General features: G+C 44.4%; 1 protein-coding gene across 2 annotated transcripts in view; it reads left to right on the plus strand.

Annotated features, from left to right (window-relative positions):
- LOC121855814 (zinc finger and BTB domain-containing protein 17-like) overlaps positions 1-25,791 on the plus strand; it is a 141,118-nt gene that overhangs the window by 18,544 nt on the left and 96,783 nt on the right. The window contains exon 1 of one of the 2 annotated variants that reach the window (XM_042350927.1): positions 16,064-17,069. The exons of the other annotated variant lie outside the window; for it this stretch is intronic. Within the exon in view, the coding sequence (XP_042206861.1) occupies positions 16,209-17,069 (861 nt within the window). The 5' untranslated portion in view covers positions 16,064-16,208. Of the gene's footprint in view, positions 1-16,063; positions 17,070-25,791 lie in introns of those variants that run through there. 2 annotated transcript variants of the gene reach the window in all.

The raw sequence follows: 25,791 nt of genomic DNA on the forward strand, positions 1-25,791 counted from the left end.
AACAGGTGCCTGTGGTGGACTGTACAAAAGGTGCCTGTGGTGGACTGTACAAAAGGTGCCTGTGGTGGACTGTACAAAAGGTGCCTGTGGTGGACTGTACAAAAGGTGCCTGTGGTGGACTGTACAAAAGGTGCCTGTGGTGGACTGTACAAAAGGTGCCTGTGGGGGACTGTACAAAAGGTGCCTGTGGTGGACTGGCATTCTGATTCTTTCAAAAGAAATTCGAACTTCAATTAGTAATCGTTTCCGAGGGTAAGTGTGTGTGCAGCTGTATAAAAATTGTGCTGATAAGAGCATCAGGCCGGCTGAGGGATGGGGCTTATGTACTGCAGCACCTATATGAGTACGTTGTGCATTCATGGGATTAAGCTCGTATATGTGTACAGTATAAGAAGAGTCAAGTGTACATTTATAAATATTCATGGTTTATATTTGGATAAACATTCTGTAAACGGCAATGGTAACATAACGGTAAAAGTATTATCTGTCCTACGAATCACAGTTTGTATATGATCACTGGACATGACTCGTCACCTTCACCTCACGTGGCTCGGTAAACAACAGGCTTGAGTTTGGATGATACCATGCATGTTTGGAACCTTACTGAGGAAATTCTATTAACTTGGCAGGAACCCCACAGCCACACACTATCATTCACTATCTTCATACACTGTATTCTTTACTGTCCTCTATCCTCACACTATTCATCACTATCCTCACATTAAACAAGGATTTAAGTGTAAGATATCAGCCGAAAGAACAACATCTCTTTAGCCCGGGATATCAGGTAGGTTGCTGTACACCCCTCCCACCTTTCCTTTACCTTTCTTCTCTAATAAAGACTTTTCTTAAACCACCGATGTCAATGTATGTAATAAGTCATTTATGTCCAATGGATATTTTCAACCTTCGGGCTGCAGAACTTTTTTAATAAACAGTTAATTATTGTTATTATTACTACCACCTCTACCACCCCTACACCACCACTACACCCCTACACCACCACTACACCCCTACACCACCACTACACCCCTACACCACCACTACACCCCTACACCATCACTACACCTCTACACCCCCTACCACCTCTACACCCCCTACCACCTCTACACATTTAAAGGTGTTTTCATCTCTCCAGGGTGTTGTAAAATGAGGGTTGGTGCCGTAGGTGGATACATCATACTGTGTACTCAGCCATTCTTATATAAAGAGGCAGTATACCGGCACTCAACTCCATCTACTGCAGTGTCAGGACTCTGTTTAGAGCTAGGTGTCCTGGGCAGTGGTGGGCACGGTTCCGCTAACCGCTAATTTGCGAAGCTAACTTTCTCGTTAGCGGATTAGCGTTTTCGCTAACTTTGGAAACCTTTAGCGGACCAATTAGCTTCCACTAAATTTAGTTCCGCTAACTTTAAGTCCTCTAAAAAAATTTATACATGTTTGTTCCTGTGTGTTGTAAGGTGTGAGGCCGCGACGCGTGTCTCCAACAGCCAGTCAGGCACGCTTGGCTGACTGAGTGTTTATTTACATGACTAAGACCAACAATACGTTATATAAAAATGCACTGGTATAATGACTAAGACCAACAATAAGTTATAAAAATGCACTGGTATAATGTGTATATAGTTGGTATTGCATATTTACATGAATAATGAATAAGGCCGATAGGTTGTATGAGAATGCAAATTAATTATTTGGAAATTGTGTACAGTGTACACCTTGATAAGTTGATCATCTGATCTTGGCATGATGCTATTTGCTACCTATGCCGTACAGTACTATAGTTTTTGGATTCGTTTAATACTTTCTGTCTTTTCGTACAGTAAACATTATAAAGTGTATGTTGAAACTTGAATGTAAACTAATGTTTAATTTCATTTGTTCATTTAATTATTTGTGTACACCTTGATCATCATCTGATCTTGGCATGCTATACCTTTCTGGAAAGCTCTGTGTCTAAGCTACAAGACAACATATGAAAATTTCAGCTCTCTAGGTCTGTTTTTAAGGGTTTTAGAGTCAAAAAACAACAAACCGAAGCTAAATTCATATAATAAAAGTTAGCGGTTAGCGTTAACTTCCGCTAATTTTTAGCTGTTTAGCGTTAGCGAAGTTAACTTTTTAGTTAGCAGGTTAGCGAAGCTAACTTTTCGTTTAGCTGTGCCCACCACTGGTCCTGGGGCACGAACCAACAACCTTTAGGGCATGGGACTAGGGCTGTATCCGCTCTACTGGTGATCTGTCATTTCTCACTCAATTGATTGTAGTGAAACCCAGGCAGTAGCTCTGTTATCTCCAAGTAGTAATTCATACACGTCTAGTTGCCCTCGTGTGGTCTTACATCCTTAGTCCTGATTTATTTTACTGTCAGGTCACAAAGTGCAGGTACTGTACTTCTGGACGGTCTTTAACTACGGCTCTCAGTGTCAGAGTTCCGGACTTACACTTCTTTTTTTGTTACACATTAATAAACAGCACTATTGACTATGCAGTTGACTCACTGCTCCATTGAGTCGTCACTCTGACTGTCCTCGCCGCAACATCATCACCGTTTTACAATCATTGTCCACGCTTGAGTGGATTATCCATGATTACCTGATGGCAGCCCTCCAAACTGCTTTGTCTCTTGCAGCCTCTCGTCAGTATCGTATCTCTGAGGTAATTCCTTACAACCTCTCCCCATGCCATTCTTGACCCACCTCTGACCCTCCTCTCCTCCATATTCAAACTCGTGCATCTATTGACTCAATTAGTCTCCTCCATTCTCTCCACATGCTCCAACTATCTCCGCCTACCTCTTTGGAAAACCTCGTCAATACTAATAGCCAGCCGCGTTCATAGCTCCGAACAGGGTTTACTATCTTTCAGTGTCACTTTATTCACCCGCCTTATTATTATTTTCATTTTAGCAAACTCAGTCTGCAAATGTCATCCTGTTTCACTACCATGCAACATCACACTTCTCACGCTGGTTGCTTACATGTTTCCTTTCACATGAAGAGAAGGTCCTCTTGCTGCCAATAAAGGCAACAGCTACCTAAACCACTGTCGATTCTTACAACTGATTGAGCTTCAGCATCCTTGATCATGTCACCCAGGTAGAAATCATCATCACAGTCCAGCCATTTATATGTCGAGTTTTTTCAGCCTTGTTAAGACCATACTACCTGCATATACAGTCTGCCATTAACGCCACTGCACCTCTAGTGTTCCACCGTCCACATTCACTGCATAATACTCATTTACTGTCAACACCCGCCTTACATACTGTACAGCACAGGTCACCTTCCACATAGGTTCCGTCACCCACGCTACGAAAAATCACTTTTATTTTCACCACATATATTCTCAGGGCCTTTTCCTCTATCTCATCCTTTTATATATAAAAATTTCCATGACCTTTTTTATGTTATCTGCTGTCAACACTTCAGTAAGTCATCACCATACAGCAGCTCCCAGGCAGATCAGCCCAGAAATCTTGCCGTAGTGCCTGTAACACTATGATAAGGAGAGGAGCCTTTTTAATGGCAGATATCAGACGCCCACAGGAAGACCTCACAAGTATGCATGAGTTGGCTGCATCCAACTGGGTTTTCTGCACTACTCCTTGAACAAAATACATAATACTGTACAAGACATGTTATGGCATAATTCAACATAACTTTTGACGTCACCCCATTATCATACAGCAAGAGGATCTGAGGCACCATCACCCTTACGTCCAGACAACATACTTGGTCAGATATTTAACCAAACCTGCGGCTGTGGACTTTGGCCTCATGTTCACTGTCGGTCCCAACATTAGTGATGAACAGTTGGCAACATTTCTGTAAAAACGGAGTATTGCTGTGTGGTTTAGGAGCACTGAACTGGGTGTGGTGTAGGAGCACTGAACTGGGTGTGGTGTAGGAGCACTGAACTGGTGGTGTGGAGTGTGTGTGTGTAGGAGCACTGAACTGGGTGTGGTGTGGAGCACTGTGAACTGAGGTGTGTGTAGGAGCACTGAACTGGGTGTGGTGTGGAGCACTGAACTGGGTGTGGTGTAGGAGGAGCACTGAACTGGGTGTGGTGTAGGAGCACACTGTGAACTGGGTGTGGTGTAGGAGCACTAGACTGGTGTGGTGTAGGAGCACTGTGAACTGGTGTGGAACTGAACTGGGTGTGGTGTAGGAGCACTGAACTGGGTGTGTGTGGGGGCACACTGAACTGTATGGTGTAGCAGCACTGAACTGGGTGTGGTGTAGGAGCACTGTGAACCGGGTGTGGTGTAGGAGCACTGAACTGGGTGGGTGTAGAAGCACTGAACTGGGTGTGGTGTAGGGCAATGACTGGGTGTGGTGTGGGAGCACTGAACTGGGTGTGGTGTAGGGTGAGTGTAGACTAGGTGTGGTGTAGGAGCACTGAACTGGTGTGGTGGTGGAGCAATGTGAACTGTGGTGTAGGAGCAATGAACTGGGTGTGGTGGTGGAGCACTGAACTGGGTGTGGTATAGGGCACTGAACTGGTGGTGTAGGAGCACTGAACTAGTTAGTAGTGGAGCACTGAACTGGGTGTAGTAGTGGAGCACTGTGAACGGGTGTGGTGGTGGAGCACTATGAACTGGGTGTGGTAGTGGAGCACTGAACTGTGTGGTGTAGGAGCACTGAACTGTGTGGTGGGAGCACTGAACTGGGTGTGGTAGTGGACACTGTGAACTGGGTGTAGTGGAGCACTGAACTGTGGTAGGGGAAATGGGTGTAGTAGTGGAGCACTGAACTGGGTGTGTGGTGTGTGGTGGAGCACTGAACAGGTGGTAGAACTGAACTGGGTGGTAGTGGAGCACTGTGAACTGGGTGTGAGTACTGGAGCACTGGACTGGGTGTGGTAGTGGAGCACTGTGGACTGGGTGCGGTACTGGAACACTGGACTGGGAGCAGTACTGGAGCACTGGATTGGGTGTGGTACTGGAGCACTGGACTGGGTGCGTACCGGAGCACTGGACTGGGTGCGGTACTGGAGCACGACAGTGCGGTACTGGAGTGGACTGGGTGCGGTACTGGAGCACTGGACTGTGCAGCCACTGGAGCACTGGACTGGGTGTGTGCTGGTGACTGGGTACTGGAGCACTGGACTGGGTGTGGTAGTGGAGCACTGTGATTGGGAGCGGTACTGAGCACACTGGAGCACTGGGACTGGACTGGGAGTACTGGAGCACTGGACTGGGATCGGTACTGAAGCACTGTGGACTGGGAGCGGTACTGGAGCACTGGACTGGGAGCGGTACTAGAGCACTGGACTGGGATCGGTGCTGGCACTACTGGAGTGCGTACGGTACTGAGCACTGGACTGGGTGCGCGGTACCGACACACTGGACTGGGTGCGGTACTGGACTGGAGCACTGTGACTGGTGCGGAGCACTGGACTGTGCACTGGACTGGGTGCGGTACTGGAGCACTGGACTGGGTGCGGTACTGGAGCACTGGACTGGGTGCGGTACTGGAGCACTGGACTGGGTGCGGTACCGGAACACTGGACTGGGTGCGGTACTGGAGCACTGGACTGGGTGCGGTACTGGAGCACTGGACTGGGTGCGGTACTGGAGCACTGGACTGGGTGCGGTACTGGAGCACTGTGCCTTATCGTGTCGGTGCACAGAAAGGTCATCTATACAGTAGACAATAACTACTTCACGTTCATGTTTCATTACCTTACACTCCCTGATTTCTCGCTCTGCTGTTCTGTGGGTACAGTACTGATAGAATTTTTTTAGATTGTCCCTGAGGGGGCTAGTTTATTGGGCACCCTTTTACATCCTGTGCAAGGTGAAGTGCAGAAGCATTTACAGCGCCCATCTGGGAAGCATGCTAAGTTCATGCTTGCCTTTATGACTCGTGCATTAAGGGCGTAAAGGCCTGAAGGGTCATAGGTTTTGTCAGCAAGTTACATAAAGTGACAGAATTATGAGTGTGTGGGGGAAAGTTCCAGGTACATTTCATCTGGTTATGGGAAAGTGTGGCAGGTCCCTAATAATGTCAAGTGCCAGACCTGTCACTAGGAGGAGGGATGAGGTGTTGGTAACGGCTGGGTACCTGTAGGAGGAGGTCATAGGGCAAGTGAGGATGTAGTGAGAGAGGGTGTGAGAGTCGGGTTGGCCACAAAGTTTACAAACAGTGCTGCCAGGCTCAGGGTTGCCAATGTACTCCCATAGGTACCTGTACCCTAGGCACAGTCTCATGTACTACATAATCTGTTGAGATCGAGTCAGGGATTGATACTCTTTGTAGTGGCGGTTGTAGTCACCGGTTACAGGGTCATAGTGGCGTCGTGTGACGCTGCCCCTTTGTTTCAGGTGTGTCCAATTTTCGTCGAATGCTTCTCGTTGTGTGGCGTGTATGAGAGATTTGAGATGATTCAGGGAGAGGGCGAGGGTGGCTTTAATATCTTCTTGTGTCGCTTCCTTGGCAAGCTGATCAACAGTGTCACAGGCAGTTATTCCTATATGTGACAGGATCCAAATAAATTTGACACGGATGTCATCAGTTTGTTCTAGCCCGGCGATGGTGGCGAGGGTGTGTTGGGAGGAGGGGGAGGGTGATTTGAGCCTCGCTAGCGCAGAAGTGCTGTCACTGATTATAAGGAGGTTCCGGCGTTCAGTGCGAGCATAGGTCGCCCCCTCATGAATGCCCGCGAGGATGGCTATGCTTTCAGTGTCAGTGGAGAAGGCCCAGTCGTGGACCCTGATTTTCCTGCGGGCCTGGCGCTCAGGAATCCACACAGCTGCCCCAGCGCTGCCCAGCGTGGTAACAGACCCATCACAGTAGACGAGGATAGGAGGGTGGGAGGTCTTAAGAGAGGAGGCGACATCATTAATCTGCTCAAGGCAGTTAAGTTTGAGCATATACCGCAGTTGGGTGGATTTACGACCAGGGAAGGTGTGGACGACAACATCAACACTCAGGGAAGTCCACGGCGGTAGAGGCGGATGAGTGTACTCGGGAGGGAGAGAGGTCGAGGGGGTGTAGAGGTGATAACGCAGGATGTCAGCAGCAGTGTGGACGGGCCAGTGTTGAGAGGGAGGGAAAGGTAATGGCACAGGCCGGCGCAGGAGGGTGTTAAGATGTGAGTGCAGTGAGTGCGACAGGGGAGTCGGTTGCTCACTGCGAAGAAGTTTAACACCAAGGATGGCATTGAGAACAGTAATTCGATCGCAGACGGGGAGCAGGATCAGTTCGTGCTGCATGACTTCTATTCTGGTGGTCATAGGGCAGCCGAGGATGAGTCTCGTCGCTCTGTTTTGGATTTTCTCTATGATTTGTTTCTCGCGCTGGGAGGCAACTACAAGGACAGGAGAGGCATAATCTATGACAGCTCTGACGATGGCAATGTACATGAGACGTAGAACCCTGACAGAGGCTCCTTTGAGGCCGTGGGTGAGGGACTGGAGGGGCCTCGTTCGTTGGCGGCACTGGGAGAGGACGTGGGCGGCGACAGCGGAGGTGGTGGCGCTGGTAGGGGCTTGCACGGGTAGACCAAGGTACCTGTAGGTGCGTACTTGATCGATGTCTTGTCCTTGCAGAGTCAGTGGTGTCTGACGCCGGAAGTGTGAGATGAACTTGGTTTTAGTGTGTGAGATGGCTAGCCCGAGTGTTTGACAGGTCCTGGCGAACGTGGAGAGTATAGGTTGTTCATGTTGCACTGTAGTAATTTGGAGGAGAATATCATCAGCTTAGTTTATGATGTGACCGACTAGGGCGCGCTCAGCAAAGATGTTGTTGAGGCGGCAGATGGAGTTCATGAGAACATTAAAGAGTGTAGGGCTGAGTACACCTCCCTGAGGCGTGCCTAGGTCAAGGTCCCTGATCGTAGAGTAGTGACCCTGAAAACGGACACGGGCCTGTCGATGGGAGAGGTAGTCAGCAATCCACGTGAGGAGTTTGCCCTTCACATCCATGTGCGTGAGGCCCTCAAGGATCACTTCACTGTTGGCTTTATCAAAAGCACCCTTGAAGTCGACGAAGAGGGAGGTTTTGGCTGAGGTGTTCGCCATGTAGTGAGCGGAAACCATAGAGGTCAGGGTGCAGGTGGGCTTCAATTTTCCAGTGGAGGCGGTGGCGTATCATGCGCTCCATCATCTTTCAGAAGCAGGAGATGAGGGATATTGGACGATATTCATCTTGTCTGCCTGGTTTAGGGACTGGGATGGTGGTGGCAGTCTTCCATAAGTGAGGCAGCTGTCCAGTATCAAAAGAGAGGTCAAATAGACAGAGGAGGAGGTTACCAGGGGTGACAATAAGGGCATTTAGCACATCGTATGTGACGCCGTCATCGCCAGGGGCGGTGGATCGACCGCGCTTAACAGCATAACTTGATTATCTCGTTAGCCACCTTGGAACAACTTCCAAACGTCTTCGTTTCCAATAAACTTCATAACATTTTACTACATTAAGTAGAGGTACTGTAACACTCTGGTGTCTGTAATAATTATTTATCACACACTGGCTTATAAGATTACATACCAGTCTCTATATTACACCAGACACCGGTCTGTCTAGTTGTACACAAGTGACCACTTTTTGTAAACTGCTCACGGTCATCCTGTGCGGGTATACTGTTCAGTAGATGCTGTCAACCTGTGTGGATATACTGTACAGTAGATGCTGTCGACCTGTGTGGATATACTGTACAGTAGATGCTGTCAACCTGTGTGGATATACTGTACAGTAGATGCTGTCGACCTGTGTGGATATACTGTACAGTAGATGCTGTCAACCTGTGTGGATATACTGTACAGTAGATGCTGTCAACTTGTGTGGATATACTGTACAGTAGATGCTGTCAACCTGTGTGGATATAGATGCTGTCAACCTGTGTGGATACTCTATGGATATAGCCAGTGTTTGTACCCCACATCATGTACTGTAGCAAAGTGTGTCAGTAAAGGGATAGGTTTCTCAGCTTTACCCTGAGTAGTTCATTACCACAACACTTGACTACTGTGGGCACGGAGAGCAAGACTATAAGGGATCACCGAGTCAAAGATATATATATATATATATATATATAAATAGCTTTACCCTGAGTAGTTCATTACCACAACACTTGACTACTGTGGGCACGGAGAGCAAGACTATAAGGGATCACCGAGTCAAAGCCAGGATTCAAACCCACGGCCCACGACTGTGACCGGGGAACGCTACCTCTAGACCACCAGGATACAAAAGCAGTTCTAGACTCTGTTATATTTCACACAAAGCCTGTTCAACAAGCTTATGGCACCGTGCTTTTGTATCCTGGTGGTCTAGAGGTAGCGTACCCTGGTCACAGTCATGGGCCGTGGGTTCGAATCCTGGCGGGGTGAGGTGTTGATTATATGTAGAAGTCCGCGTGCTTTATTGGGCTAATGAAATATATATATATGTAGTGTCTTTGTACCTCACCCATGGGAAGAGAAAGGTACTGCCTGGTTTTGCTGTCTAGGTCAAAGGTCAAGGTCATTATTTTTTCCCGGTAACCTAATTTTATTTTCCGAACCACGAGTTCTCAGGTTGGGATGGACATGACCTCGTTACCAAGAAGGTTTATATACTGATGTTAGGGCCAGAGTCAGATTTGTATACTGATGTTAGGGTCAGAGTCAGATTTGTATACTGATGTTAGGGCCAGAGTCAGATTTGTATACTGATGTTAGGGTCAGAGTCAGATTTGTATACTGATGTTAGGGCCAGAGTCAGATTTGTATACTGATGTTAGGGTCAGATTTATATACTGATGTTAGGGCCAGAGTCAGATTTCTTGTAAATCTGATGGAGGGATTTTTTTAAAGATATTTGTTACCTTATAAGACTCATTTAAACCGGTACAGTGAAACCTCCATCTAACGGACTATTTGGAAAGGGAAGTCCGTTAGATCGAGGTGTCCGTTATATAGGTATACATAGTGTACCTTAACTAGAGTGCTGTGTGGGGCCTCAAGGCTAACTTCTGTAGCACAGGAAGATTAGACATCCCAGATTATTTGACCTAACTTAAGCTAATCTTAGAACCTAACTTAACCTAACCTAACTTTAATTCTAACTTGAGCAAACCTGACAGCCTAACCTAACTTAATCTAACTAAACCTAATCTAACTTTAATTCTAACTTAAGCTAATCTAACACCCTAACTTAACCTAATCTAACCAGAAGATTTAACATCCCAGCTTACTTAACCTAACACTAAGTTAACCTAATCGAACATAACTAACGCTAACCTTTCCTAACCTGAACAAATGTAAGCTAACCAACCTAACTTAATGCTAATTTACCGTAACCCTACCCTAGAGAAATTAATCCGGGTGAAATAAACTTGGGGTGTCTAATCTTCAGGTAATTCTAACATTTGTTCCACTCTACTTGTACTACATGTTGAGTTAGCTGTCTGGTTAAGGTCAGTGTCACTTAACAACCGGTTTAGATCTATTAACGGGTGGAATACTGTACCGTTTTGCTGTCCGCCCGTTGGTTTAAAGCGACTGATAGCTACGGTGATCGGTTAGTGTAAAGTTATGTGATTAATTAGTTACGGGTGATAGAAGGATTGTGTGGAGAGTGCAAGTAATTAATTAGATTATATAAGCCGTTAATTAAATTATATAAGTAATTAACTAGATTATATAAGTAATTAACTAGACTATATAAGTAGTTAATTAAATTATATAAGTAATTAACTAGATTATCTAAGTAGTTAATTAAATTTATTAGTAATTAACTAGATTAAAAAAGTAGTTAATTAAATTATACAAGTAATTTACTAGATAAGTAAGTCAATTAATTATATAAGTAATTAACTAGATTATATAAGTAGTTAACTAAATTATACATACAATTAACTAGTCTGGGGATATACGTGCATTTAACTAGTTTGTGGATTATACATACAGTTAACTAGTCTGGATTATACATAGTTAACTAGTCTGTGGAGTTATACATGGTGCAGTTAACCAGCTGCAGGTAGCGACTGTTAACCGTGTATTCTCCTTCCCCTGGGCCGGAAGCCGTAATATTCTGGCGAACGGTTCAGCCACATTATTATTATTATTATTGTTATTATTATTGTTATTATATTATTATTACTATTATTATTACTGTTACTTATTATTTTTATTTTTCGCCGTTATTTTGCTTGTTACCATAAATATTTTAGATGAGTTTCCCCGTTCCATAATTTAATTTTGTAAATGTAAATTTATAAAGGCTATGGGAGGTTTTTAGAGCGTGGTGGTGTCGGGAGCTGTGTTGCCAGTTGTCGTTTTGGTGTCTGGAAGTTTACTGCACAGAAGACAAAGAACTTGCCACTGGGCCGAGTTTTTTTTATTTAGTAAGTTATCATTTTGTTATTTATTGTATATTGATTTTAATGTGGGATTTTTTGTGAGGATTTTCTTATGGAGAATAACAGACTATCGTGTTGTTGTGGTGTATACTGTAGTGTGTTTGTGTTCTGGGGAAGCTGGAGAACTGTGTGTGTGTGTGTGGGCCTGCTTGTGTACGTGTTTGTGTTGTATGTATGTGTGTGCGTGTGCTTTTGTGTGTGTATATGAGTCAGTGTATTCGTGTATCAAAGTGAGTGTGTATGAGTGTGTATGGCAGTATGAGTGTATCAAAGTGAGGTATGAGTGTATCAAAGTGAGTGTGTATGACAGTATGAGTGTATCAAAGTGAGTGTGTATGACAGTATGAGTGTATCAAAGTGAGTGTGTATGAGTATGAGTGTGTATAAGTGAGTATGAGTGAGTGTTGGTATAATGAAAGTTTCGGTAAGGTGAGTAGTGGACTGTCATTATCCTGATGATAATAATGTGGCAGAGAATGATTGATGTGACATTTTCTTTTCAGTGCGTTGTGGGGCCCCTAGTAACGATTATTGTTATTATCATTGTTATTGTTATTATTATAGTTATTGTCGTGACCCCGATACAACCACCGTCGGCGGAGGGGTTGCCAGCTACACTTTTCCTTTGTTTTGGTTCCTGTATTTTTGTTTTATTGGAGGACCCGCGTGTAGATGCTTCATAATAAGTGGCTAAACATGGTTTGTGTATTTCTCTTGATAGTTTCTAGTGACGTAGGAGTGACCTGTGTTCTTGTGAGTGAATGATTAATATAAATCTTGAGTTGTGTTAACGTGTGATGGTGGCAACTCTAGCTAGCTAATGCCATTCTGGGGAACACATTTCTTTTATGGTCGCAGTCACTATTTTCACCAAGGCAGATGCTGGGTCTGTTTCATTTTGATTTTATCGTTTAATATATATATATATATATATATATATATATATATATATATATATATATATATAATGTGTATTTTATAAGTACATATAAATATTGTCGATATACATACTAAAGTATTTATGGATATGTGGAAGTTGTGTGTAGAATAATAACAATAATAATAATAATAACAATAATAATAACAATAATAATAAAGAAGGTTTATTACTAAGAGTTTTGGTCTGTGTGTGTGTGTGTGTGTGTGTGTGTGTGTGGTAGTGGAGTACATTACCGACAGGTGTGGTAGTGGAGTACAACACAGACAGGTGTGGTAGTGGAGTACAACACAGACAGGTGTGGTGGTGGAGTGCATTACCGACAGGTGTGGTGAGTCAGGTACCAGCACAGACAGGTGTGGTAATTGAATTACAGCACAGACGGGTGTGGTAGTGGAGTACAAGCACAGACAGGTGTGGTAGTGGATTACAACACAGACAGGTGTGGTGGTGGAGTGCAACACAGACAGGTGTGGTAGTAGGAGTACATACCGACAGGGTGTGGTGAGTGGAGTGCATTGCAAAGCAGGTGGCGTGGTGAGTGGTGCAACACAGACAGGTGTGGTAGTGGGTACAGCACAGACTGGGTGTGGTAGTGAATTACAAGCACAGACAGGTGTGGTAGTGGATTACAGCACAGACTGGGTGTGGTAGTGGAGTACAACAGACAGGTGTGGTGAGTGGAGTACAACACAGACAGGTGTGTGGTGGTGTACCGACAGGTGTGGTAGTGAATTACAACACAGACAGGTGTGGTGGTAGAGTACGTGCACTTGGGTGTGTGGTGGAGTGCATTACCACCGACAGGTGTGGTAGTGGAGTGCAACAGACAGGTGTGGTGGTGGAGTGCAGCACAGACAGGTGTGGTGGTACAGGTGCAGCACAGACAGGTGTGTTAGTGGATTACAGCACAGACAGGTGTGGTGAGTGGAGTGCAACAGACAGGTGTGGTGGTGGAGTGCAAGCACAGACAGGTGTGGTGGTGGAGTGCCTGAACAGGTGGTAGTGGAGTACAACTGCAGACAGGTGTGGTGGTGGTACCAACACAGACAGGGTGTGGTAGTGGAGTACATTACCGACAGGTGTGGTAGTGGAGTATAACACAGACAGGTGTGGTAGTGGAGTACAACACAGACAGGTGTGGTAGTGGAGTACAACACAGACAGGTGTGGTAGTGGAGTACAACAGGTGTGGTAGTGGAGTACAACACAGACAGGTGTGGTAGTGGAGTACAACACAGACAGGTGTGGTAGTGGAGTACAACACAGACAGGTGTGGTAGTGGAGTACAACACAGACAGGTGTGGTAGTGGAGTACAACACAGACAGGTGTGGTAGTGGAGTACAACACAGACAGGTGTGGTAGTGGAGTACAACACAGACAGGTGTGGTAGTGGAGTACAACACAGACAGGTGTGGTACTGGAGTACAACACAGACAGGTGTGGTAGACAGACTGGCATCTCTACATCAACAAAGGCGCAAGTGTTTATCGCGCCTCGTATATATAATGACTGCTCTGGTGATTAGGTTCAGGTGATATAGTGTCTTTGTATGGTAGTAAGGCGAAGTATAAATAAAACTGCAGTTGGTGAAATCTTACGAGGAATTTCTTCATCATCATCATCACCGTCGTTATAATCACCGTCATCATCGTCGTCATCATCACCATCATCATCGTCATCATCATCATCACCGTCGTCATCATCACCACCACCACCACCGTCGTCATCATCATCATCATCACCGTCGTCATCATCATCATCACGTCGTCGTCATCATCACCACCACCACCACCGTCGTCGTCTACATCACCGTCATCATCACCATCATCATCATCATCATTATCATCACCACCGTCGTCTTCATCATCATCATCATCATCATCATCATCATCATCATCATCATCATTACCGCTTACTGCCATTTTCCACGCCTACGTGGGTTAGCCGTGATTACCTGATGGCATGGTGTCTTGGTTGCCATGAGTTAAATTTGAAGCAAGTATTATGGCTGGAAGACCTTCCTATCGCCAACCTACTGTTACAGAGTGGGAACTGGGCATTATGTGTAGGAGTGCCGAGCGCCCTCTTAGCTGCCAAGGCAGAGTAGTGATAAACTACCAAGGTAATACTTGGTTTAGCAGTTGTTGTTTTGGTGGAATATCTCAGCTGAAATAAATGTCCTGTGAATTTATCCAGTTATTACGTGATGTTTCTCTTGATACTAATATTTGTGTTCAGTATTATTATTGTTGATAGTGAGATGTTAACATACAGTGTATATATATATATATATATATATATATATATATATATATATATATATATATATATATATGTATATATATATATATATATATATATTGTGTGTGTGACCAAAATGTATTAAACCAAGTAGATAAAGAGTAGTTTAATTGCTTTCTAGGTTTGACTGAAAAATCAAGGATTTTCCTTTTGCCATGACTAATTTATTACCGAGTTCAGAAAATATATATTCTGGAAAGAAAGTTAGAATTCTCGTAAACTCTGCCGAGGAGTTTGACTGTTGAGTCAAATTTTGACTATTACAGTGATGTGGGAAATAGGTGAAGTGGGTGATGTAAGCTTTAACAGTTAGTGAGGCGGAGTGTACACGAAACTTGTGTAACACGAAAGAAAACGTGTTCAGAAGGAAAGTGTACAGTAGAGTATGTGGAGGGAGGAGGAGCACCTGGTGGTCCAGAGTGATGATGGCTGGTGCTCAGACGTGGCGGTAATGTGATGCAGGTTGGGGTAAGAGAGGCAACACGTCGTGGTAGTGTGAGCCTCCCTCGTCTCCTCCACCGCGTCCCGCCTCGCCTCCCAGCACACCCTGGCCTCTGGCGCAGGGAAACTGTTGTGAACTTTAATTGACTTCAGAACTTTCTGCAACTGATGGAAAAGAAAATGAGATATGGCGGAGCTTTATTTTGTGGGACTGTGTGGATAAGTTAAGGTGAAGGAAGAGAGTCAGGTGGGGGCCCAAGTAAAAAGATAGAGGGAGTAAGAGAGGGAGAGAGGACGTGAAGGGAGGGGGAGGGGAATGTTAAGTGAGATTATGGAGGGGTGGTAAGGGAGTGTGGAGGGGTGTGTGTGAGGCACTGATGGCAGCAGCGATGATGAACAATAAAATAGGAAAGGGAAACAATGAGAGGAACGAAGAGAGAAAACATGAGAGAATGTGTCGGAAGCGAGTGTAACGGAGAAGAGGAGGGAGAGAATACCTTAAACCTGTTAGGAAATAAAGGAAAAGGTATTGAGGTGAGAATATGTGGAGGAGAGAGAGGCAGTGGTGTGTGTACAGGATATATGGTGAGGGAGGAGGTGTTCACTAACGAGGTCTGAACGGCTGATGGAGTATTCAGGTTTGTTATCAGAATCCGTATATTTTATATTCCCTGATATTACCTCCCCACACAAACTATCATTAGGCCCTGCCATTACCATCGTCATTTCCTGGTGCGTCATCAACGTAATGATGATGATCATCATTACCGGTGCTCGTTTGGGTCCGACGCGGCCCGCGTAATGATGATGATAATGGTGATGATGATGATCAGGCGCCTGATGGCGGGGTGCGGGGGGCTTATATCGGGGTCGCGCTGACTTGACGATCATCAAATGATAATGGCTTCCATAGGGGCGGATGTTGTGAGTTTTATCAGTGGGATACGACCCTCGTGGCACACTGAAGGCTCAGGAGCGCATGCGCACAGCAGTTAACGCAAATGTTTTGAAGCTGCGCCCGCGTTCCCGCCAGTCTAGAGCGGCGGCCGCGTCCAAGTGTTGTAGTATAAGCTGTGTGTGCGGAGCGGTGTGTGCTGTGATCTGTGTGAGTGGCGCTGTGTCTTGCTGTACCTACACTCTTGTCTTACTGTTCTCTGTTGATATACGAAGTGACAACATGAACAGCGAGCGTGCAGGTATTGGTAGCGAGCCCCCCCAGCTGCCGGGGCCCCACCAACTACCTCCTCATCAGCTGTTAGGCCTGGCAGGCCTGGTGGCAGGAGCGGGCATGGGCTCCAACGTGGGCAACAACATGAACATGACCATGCACAACCCCATGACAACTGACAACTCCGCCTCGCCCTCGCCCTCCACTGTCCCTCGCAGTCTCCCAGTTACTCCTACTTCTTCGAGTGTTAGTGGGTTGATGACTGGCGTGGGTGGGCCCTCGAGGCCACCTCCACTGCCCCAGGCCCTCCTCAACATGGACGGGGGCGCAGGCATGCCCTGGGGAGGGTGGGCAGACCTGCAGGACAGTATGGGCATGGAGCGAGGCAGGTCTCGCAACTGGACTTATGAAGAGACTGTGGAGCTGATATCGATGTACACGAGCGACGAGTGGCAGACCAAGTTCAGCAGCGAGAAGAAGAACCACCGGGCCATCTGGGCCTCGCTGGCCGCCGCCCTCTCTCGTCGCAAGGACGTCTCAGGGGACGAGGCCCGCCAGCGGCTCAACAACCTTAAGGCGCTCTACAACCGCACCCGCAGGCAGCTCCTAGCGGGGGAGATCTCCAGTCCCCAGTGGGAGTACTGGGAACCTCTCCACGCCTTCTTGGGCCGCCCACAACCTTACATTCCCATCACCAGCACGCCCACCCAATCCAGACCCCCGCCTCTTCACGGTTTCCAGCAGACACAGTATCACCAACCCCACGCCCACACCTCGACCCACACCCATCACCAGGGCCTGCTGGGTGCTCTCGGCTTCCCCCAGCACATGCCCCAACCCAGAGACACTCCGCCCAGACCCATCATGAAGGTGTGTATCTACATGCGCCTGCGCCAGAGTATCTGCGCGTCTGTTCAACAACGTTTGTGTAAATGCGTGTGTTTTTATATGATTGTGTGCTTGTCCGGATGTGTGGTGAGAGAGATTTTTGCAGAGTGAGGGGAGGAAGTGGTAATGCTAGTTATAACAGGTTCAGCAGGCGGAAGAACTACTGTTGTTAGCGTAACCACCTTGCCCCAGCTGTCACCACTCACTCCTGCACAACTTCAGCTGAGGACGTTGTGCCATGGTTTTGTTCCAGAATACATGAATGGCTCGTCTTTGCGGCCACTGTTCTCACCACTCATCATCACAATCATCAACTGTTTACAAAAATTCATCACCGCCGTCTTACTCACCGTACCGACCAGTCATCAGTCTTACTCATCACCCAACATACTCATCATCCAACATACTCATCACCCAGCATACTCATCACCCAGCATACTCACCACACCAACATACTCATCACCCAACATACTCATCATCCAACATACTCATCACCCAACATACCCACCACCCAGCATACTCACCACCCATCATACTCACCACCCACCCATCACCCAACATACTCATCACCCAACATACTCATCCCCAACATACTCACCACCCAGCATACTCATCACCCAACATACTCACCCAACATACCACCATACTCATCACCCAACTTATTCATCACAATATATTCATCACCCAACATACTCACCACCAATTTATTCATCACATATTCATCACCCAACATACTCATCACCCAACATACTCATCACCCAACATACTCATCACCCAACATACTCATCACCCAACTTATTCATCACAACATATTCATCACCCAACATACTCACCACCCAATTTATTCATCACATATTCATCACCCAACATCTCATCACATAACATAATCACCCAACGTACTCATAACCCAACATATTCACCACCCAACATACTCATAACCCAACATAATCATAACCCAACATACCACCCAACATACTCATCACATAACATTCTCATCACAACATATCCATCATACTCATAACCCAACATACTCACCACCCAACATACCCATCATCCTCATAACCCAACATACTCACTACCCAACATACTCGTCACCAACGTACTCGTCATAACATACTCATAACCCAACATACTCAGCCTTATAACATACTCATAACCCAACATACTCATAACATACTCATGGCCAACATACTCCACCACCCAACATACTCGTCACCAACGTACTCGTCACCCAACATACTCCTTAACCCAACATACTCAACACAACATACTCATAACCCAACATACTCAACACATAACATACTCATAACCCAACATACTCAACACAACATACTCCTTAACCCAACATACTCAACACACCAACATACTCATAACCCAACATACTCAGCACATAACATACTCATAACCAACATATTCAACGCATAACACTCATAACCAACATACTCAACACACAACATCTCATAATAACATACTCAACACATAACCTCATAACCCAACATACTCAACACACAACATGCTCGTAACTTAACATACTCAACATATAACATACTCATAACCCAACATACTCAACACAACATACTCATAACCAACATACTCAACACAACATACTCATAACCCAACATACTCAGCATTTTAAACATACTCATAACCCAACATACTCAACACATAACATACTCATAACCCAACATACTCAACACAACATACTCATAACCCAACATACTCAACACATAACATACTCATAGCAACATACTCAACACATAACATACTCATAACCCAACATATTCAACATATAACACTCATAACCCAACATACTCAACACACAACATACTCACTTAACCCAATATACTCCTTTACAACACTCATATTAACATACTCCAACACACAACATACTCACCAACCCAACATACTCACATATAACATACTCATAACCAACATACTCAACACAACATACTCATAACCCAACATACTCAACACAACATACTCATAACCCAACATACTCAACATTTAACATACTCATAACCCAACATACTCAACACATAACATACTCATCACCCAACATACTCAACACAACATACTCATAACCCAACATACTCACCATATAATATTAGTGTGTTGTCTGTGATAGGAAAATACATCCAGCTGCAAAACTTGGTTGAAATTTGCCTGATGGGGGAACCAGGATACCGCGCCGTGAGGTAATGACGTGAACCCAGCACGAGTGGAGAATGGCTGTAAATGATGATGATGATGGCGGTGATGATGATGATGATGATGATGGCGGTGATGATGATGGCCGTGATGATGATGATGGCGGTGATGATGATGGCGGTGATGATGGTGGTGGTGGTGATGATGATGATGATGATGATGGTGGTGGTGGTGATGATGGCGGTGATGATGGTGGTGGTGGTGATGGTGATGCTGATGATTATGATGGTGGTGGGGGTTATGATGGTGGTGTTGATGATGGTGGTGATGGTTATGATGATGGTGGTGGTGTTGATGATGGTGATGATGGTTGTGATGATAATGGTGATGCTGATGGTTATGATGATGGTGGGGGCGATGATGATGGTGTTGATGATGACGATGATGGTAATGACGATGGTGGTGATATTGATCGCGGGGATGATGGTTGTGGTGGTGGTAATGATGGTGGTGGTGATGACGCTGATGACCCAACATGTTCATCACCCCAACATACTCATCATATAATATACTCATTATTCATCATACAACATACACATCACCTGACACAATCATCATTCACCATAATCACTATTCATCATACTCACCACCTGGCGTATAGGTTAAGGTCCATACTCATCATTCACCATATTCATCACAACATAATCATCATCCATCGTACTTATGCTCTATACTCATCACCTAACAATCATTATCCGCCATACTCATCACTCACCATACTCATTACTCATCGTACTCATCACTGTCCACCAAACTGTCACCATCACCATATTATCATTCACTATTTTATCATCACTGACCGTCTTAATATCACCACCATACTGCCAGGCGTCACGACCATACTACCACCATCACCACTACACTACCACCATCATCATCATACCACTATCACCACCACACTACCACCATCACCACCACACTGCCACCATCATCGTCATCATACTGCTACCTTCACCAAAATCATCACCATACTATCACCATCACCACTACACTACAACCATCATTATCATACTACGACCACCATCATCATACTACCACCATCATCACCATACTACCACCATCATCACCATACTACCTCCATCATCACCATACTACCTCCATCATCACCATACTACGACCATCATTATCATACTACGACCACCATCATCATACTACCACCATCACCATCACCATACTACGACCATCATTATCATACTTCGACCACCATCATCATACTACCACCATCATCATCACCATACTCCCACCATCATCATACTACCACCATCATCACCATACTACCTCCATCATCACCATACTTCGACCACCATCATCATACTACCACCATTATCATATTACCATCATCTTCATACTATCACCATCACCATACTACCATCATCACCATACTACCATCATCACCGTACTACCACTACCATCATTACGATACTACCACCACCGTCATCATACTACCACCACCACCATCATCATACTAACCACCATCACCATACTACCATCATCACCATACTACCATCATCACCATACTACCACTACCATCATTACGATACTACCACCACCGTCATCATACTACCACCACCGTCATCATACTACCACCACCACCATCATCATACTACCACCACCACCATCATCATACTACCACCATCACCATATTACCATCATCATCACCATAAACTACCGGGGGTCGGGTCGATTAAGTTAATTAACTTAGCCAGTTAGATTTTGAAATACGGGTTAACTTAAGTTAATTGAAATTTCCTAAAATTAATTTATAAACTTTAATTAATTGTCAATTAATTTTCCTTTTAAAAGCGGGCGGTTTCAAGTGGTTAGACCCCCCCCCCCCATAGACCCATTGACAAGTAAGGTTAGTAGAGGTGGACAGATAGTCATTCGGGCAATAATTTTCTTTTAACAGGTTCCAGTGTTAAATTTACCCTTAGTAAGGTTTGCTCGACCCATCGATTCACCAAGTTTGGCAGCAGACTTAACTTAAAATATCACACCTTGACAAGTTAGGGTGTTGCTCTACCACGGCGGCTTCTCTCATAACCCTCGTGGCCGGCCCAAGGACCATCTAGGTGTGCATTTGTGTAAGGTGTAGAAGCTGTCGCCAATACAGCAACCACACTCAAAGTTAACGAGCTGCATGACCCAGTGTCAAGGAATAGTCCGAGAAGACCGGACAACTCGCCAACTGCACTGGCTAACCATTACCCTGAATACGATCCGCAAATCGATTAACATCCAGGTTCCCAATTACTGCTGAGTAGACAGAGCCAAATGCCGGGGATCGAATTATATATATATATATATATATATATATATATATATATATATATATATATATATATATGTGTGTGTGTGTGCAAGTAAATCACTGTAGGTGTGCGTGAAGCAAGTATATGCTGATAACCACAAGAACACATGTTCTTGTGGTTATATATATATATATATATGTTGATAACCACAAGAACATATAACACGCAGACTTTGAACATATAATCAATGACCTCACCAGCCAGGACTCGAACCCTCGACCTACTGAGTGGGACCAGGGAACGTTACCGACCATGCCACAAGGACACTAAAAGCAGTTCTAGACTATGTTATATTTCACACAAAGCCCATTAGTTAGTATCAAGAAAACAAAGTAGTTGATGGAGTAACTAAACTTGTTAACTTTTCAAATGAACTTGATTTAATTACGGTAGTTAATTTTCAGAATATGGTTTAACTTAGTAGGTCAAATTCCCAAATTAACTTAACTAGTTCATTTTGAAAGTTAACTGACCCAATCCTACTGTCGTCACTGCCCTGTCATCAACAACAACAACTTCTTCCAGGATGAGTTCCCTCCACACTATGTTTTCCAACTAACTCATTCATACCAGTGTTGTGTACTGTAGAGGACCTCGTAGATGATATAAGTGTAGGGGGAAGCTTGGGGGAGACGATCATGAAATATACAGTATGGGACCAAGTTCAACACACAGTAACACACACTATGTCCGAATTTTAGATGAACAACTTCCCATGGACAAGGTTAGGAAGCTCAACTGTGTGGCCTGGACCGAACAGTTAAGCCTCACTGGTACAAATATCTCACAAGTCAATAATAATAATAATACACTGAGTGAAATTTAAAACACTTACAGATAAATGCGAGTCAAATACAGCTAAATAGACCAACTGTATAATGTAGTGGGGCAGAGAATTAACACCACAGTGGTAAAGAAGAAGGTCCAATACGGTAAGAGAGACAAGTAAGGAAGGAGCTGTAACAAGTTGTATAGAAAATAATGAAGGAAGATGAACGTTATGTAGTCAAGAACACAAAAGAAAACTCCTATACGAGGTTTTGGAAAAGATTAATATAAGAATAACGTTGTGGAGAATATGTTCAAAGTAATGAAGAGATCAGCGAAAAAAAAAATCATTTTCATCTTAGAAGACACGAACAGTCCAATACTAATGACTTGAACAAACACTAATCGACGTCACTTCTGAAGTTTGCGGCACAATAAAGGAGATATTTGTACGCTGCAATAATGTACAGTGCAGTATAAAAATGTATGTTGGTGTTACAAGCCCAGACGCATTATAGCAGGGATTCTGAACCTGGGCTCCACGGTGCTAAAGGTACACTGTATTGACCGTATATAGAATATGTCATATAACCTTTTTTATGTTACACGGTTTATTAAAGAAAAAAAATGAATGCGTCACCATTGAGAGTGGTATGTAAAGGATTAAAACTCACTCCATTATATGTTTGATATGTCACTGAGCACCGTCCCAGTGATAACCTTGTGTATAATAAACAATGCCGAGAAGAAAGGAAATATTGAGTCTAGAATTTCTTAGTTAGTCTTCACTTAGAAAATTAAATACTGTTCTGTTCACCTATTCTTCGGAGAGACATCAACAGTTTAGTGAGCTCGGCCAAATTCGTCCATAATTTGAGAAAAAAAAATCTTATGAACTCTGGCAGCTGAACTAATCATCTTGTGATTAGAGAAGCGAAGACTGGGAGGAGGAATGATTAACGTGTGGTCAGTCCTCATTAGAATAGACAATATATATATAAAACAAAATGGAAAAAAATAGTATGATTATTGTTTATAAATATGGTTGTAGAATGATAGAATAAGCTAGCAGCACCATACTGTTATTAGCACCATACATTACTAGCAGCACCATACTGTTACTAGCACCACCATACTGTCACCATCATCACCATACTATCACAACCTCCGCCACCATACTGTCACCACCACCTTGTTATTACCGCCACTATCGCCACATTAGCATCACTCACTATCACAACCCTACTATCACCATCACCTGCACTTTCACCGCCACCACCACGCTCACCACAACCATAATGTCATCATCGCTCACTTTCACCACCACCAGTACGACCAAATTATCACCACCACAACTACACTATCACTGAAACACGATCAGCACTTCATCACCATCACCACTACCCTATCACCATCACCGCCACAATCACTATCACCACTACAATCACCATGACCACCAAACTATCACCATCTCCACCACAATCTTCATCACCACACCATCACCACACCATCACCGCCACACCATCACCACCACATCACCACCACACCATCACCACCACACCATCACCACCACACCATCACCGCCACACCACACCACCACACCATCACCGCCACACCATCACCACCACACCACCACCACACCATCACCACCACACCACCACACCATCACCGCCACACCATCACCACCACACCATCACCGCCACACCATCACCGCCACACCACACCACCACACCATCACCGCCACACCATCACCACCACACCATCACCATCATACCATCACCGCCACACCATCACCACCGCACCATCACCGCCACACCATCACCACCGCACCCATCACCGCCACACCATCACCACCGCACCATCACCGCCACACCATCACCGCCACCACCACACCATCACCACCACACCATCACACCATCACCGCCACACCATCACCACCGCACCATCACCACCACACCATCACCATTATAATGGTGTTGGGCCAACATAGCTGGCCGGGCCACAGCTATCATCCGTCTCCATCAGAATAATTCCATCATCATTATCATCATCTGTCATTAAAGTAATTATCATTAGAGATGATTGCCGAGGCTGGTGTGGGTCGAGATGCCAGTTAATCATTTTCCCAGAGAAATCCTCAACCCAGTGTCCGTATTCTTTAAACATTCGTATGTACTGTACGGTAGATCTCAGTACAAGAGAAGTGTTTTAGCTGAGGTAAAGTCTTTGTACAGTTCCAGAACCATCTTGTTAACTTTTGTTCCGTGACCAAGTGAGCCATTTGTATAATACAACTTGACTTAAAAACAAAACTTAAGATACGAATCTTTGAAGGTTCCCAACCTTAGGCTGTGTAGCCCCGGGTCGTGGATACAGGTTTTGATGTATTAGTCACACAAAGTAGTTATCTCTTGTACAGTTTTCACTCGTGGGTTGTTAAGAGCGATGCAGGTAACAAGGAAATATACAACAACTATCATAGGTAAACCACATACAAACTTGGCATTGTATATGTTGGGCTAAATCATCGGAAAACGTTGTGAACGTTTTAAAAAATAACCGAAAGCGATATTTCTCTATTGGTTAGGTTAGGTTAGTTTGGGTTTCTTTGGGTTGGGTTAGATTAGGCTACGTTACATTACGTTACGTTACGTTAGTTTGGGTTAGATTAGATTGTTTGGTTTGGTTAAGTTAGATTGGGTTAGGTTAGAGGAATTTCGAGACTGTCTAAAACTCTGTTGGTAAAAACGCATGAAGCAAAATTTCGATTTCTGGTGTTTGGAAAACAACCATAACGCGTTGTGGTCTTTTTTTCCGTTCGGTGATTGAATTCGGCCTTGGAGCCTAACATATATGTAAACGGCATTGTATTTCTAATGATAATATAATATCCTAATACTTAATTTAGGGAGGTTCATCTGATTTAGTCTTGAAATACAAAGGACGTGTGTGAGACCGGAGTAAGTTTATGTGTGGTGAAATGGTCTTGTTTAAACTATGGCTCACTATCTTAACCAGTCGCTACATACTGTAGGTTAAGGAAGGTTATGTGAAGAGAAGTTAGGTTAAGGAAGGTTATGTGAGGTTAGGTCAGGTTAGATTCAGTAGGTTATTGTTATATTGTTCCCTTATAGTTTATCTACACAAAGCGCTATGGTTTTCTTAACTTTTCCTCGTTATTCTCCCCTTTTGTGGCTATACTAAGTTGTCTCCTGGACCCTTGTCTCTTGAGATAACACACACACACACACACATACATGTGTGAGTAAAGTTCCGTTATAATAATATGCGATATAGCCCCCCAAAAAAAAAAAAAATATATATATATATATATATATATATATATATATATATATATATATATATATATATATATATATATATATATATATATATATATATATATATATTAAATA

Source organism: Homarus americanus, unplaced genomic scaffold (genome assembly GCF_018991925.1).
Source record: "Homarus americanus isolate GMGI-L3 unplaced genomic scaffold, GMGI_Hamer_2.0 scaffold14072, whole genome shotgun sequence".
Classification (NCBI taxonomy): domain Eukaryota; kingdom Metazoa; phylum Arthropoda; class Malacostraca; order Decapoda; family Nephropidae; genus Homarus; species Homarus americanus.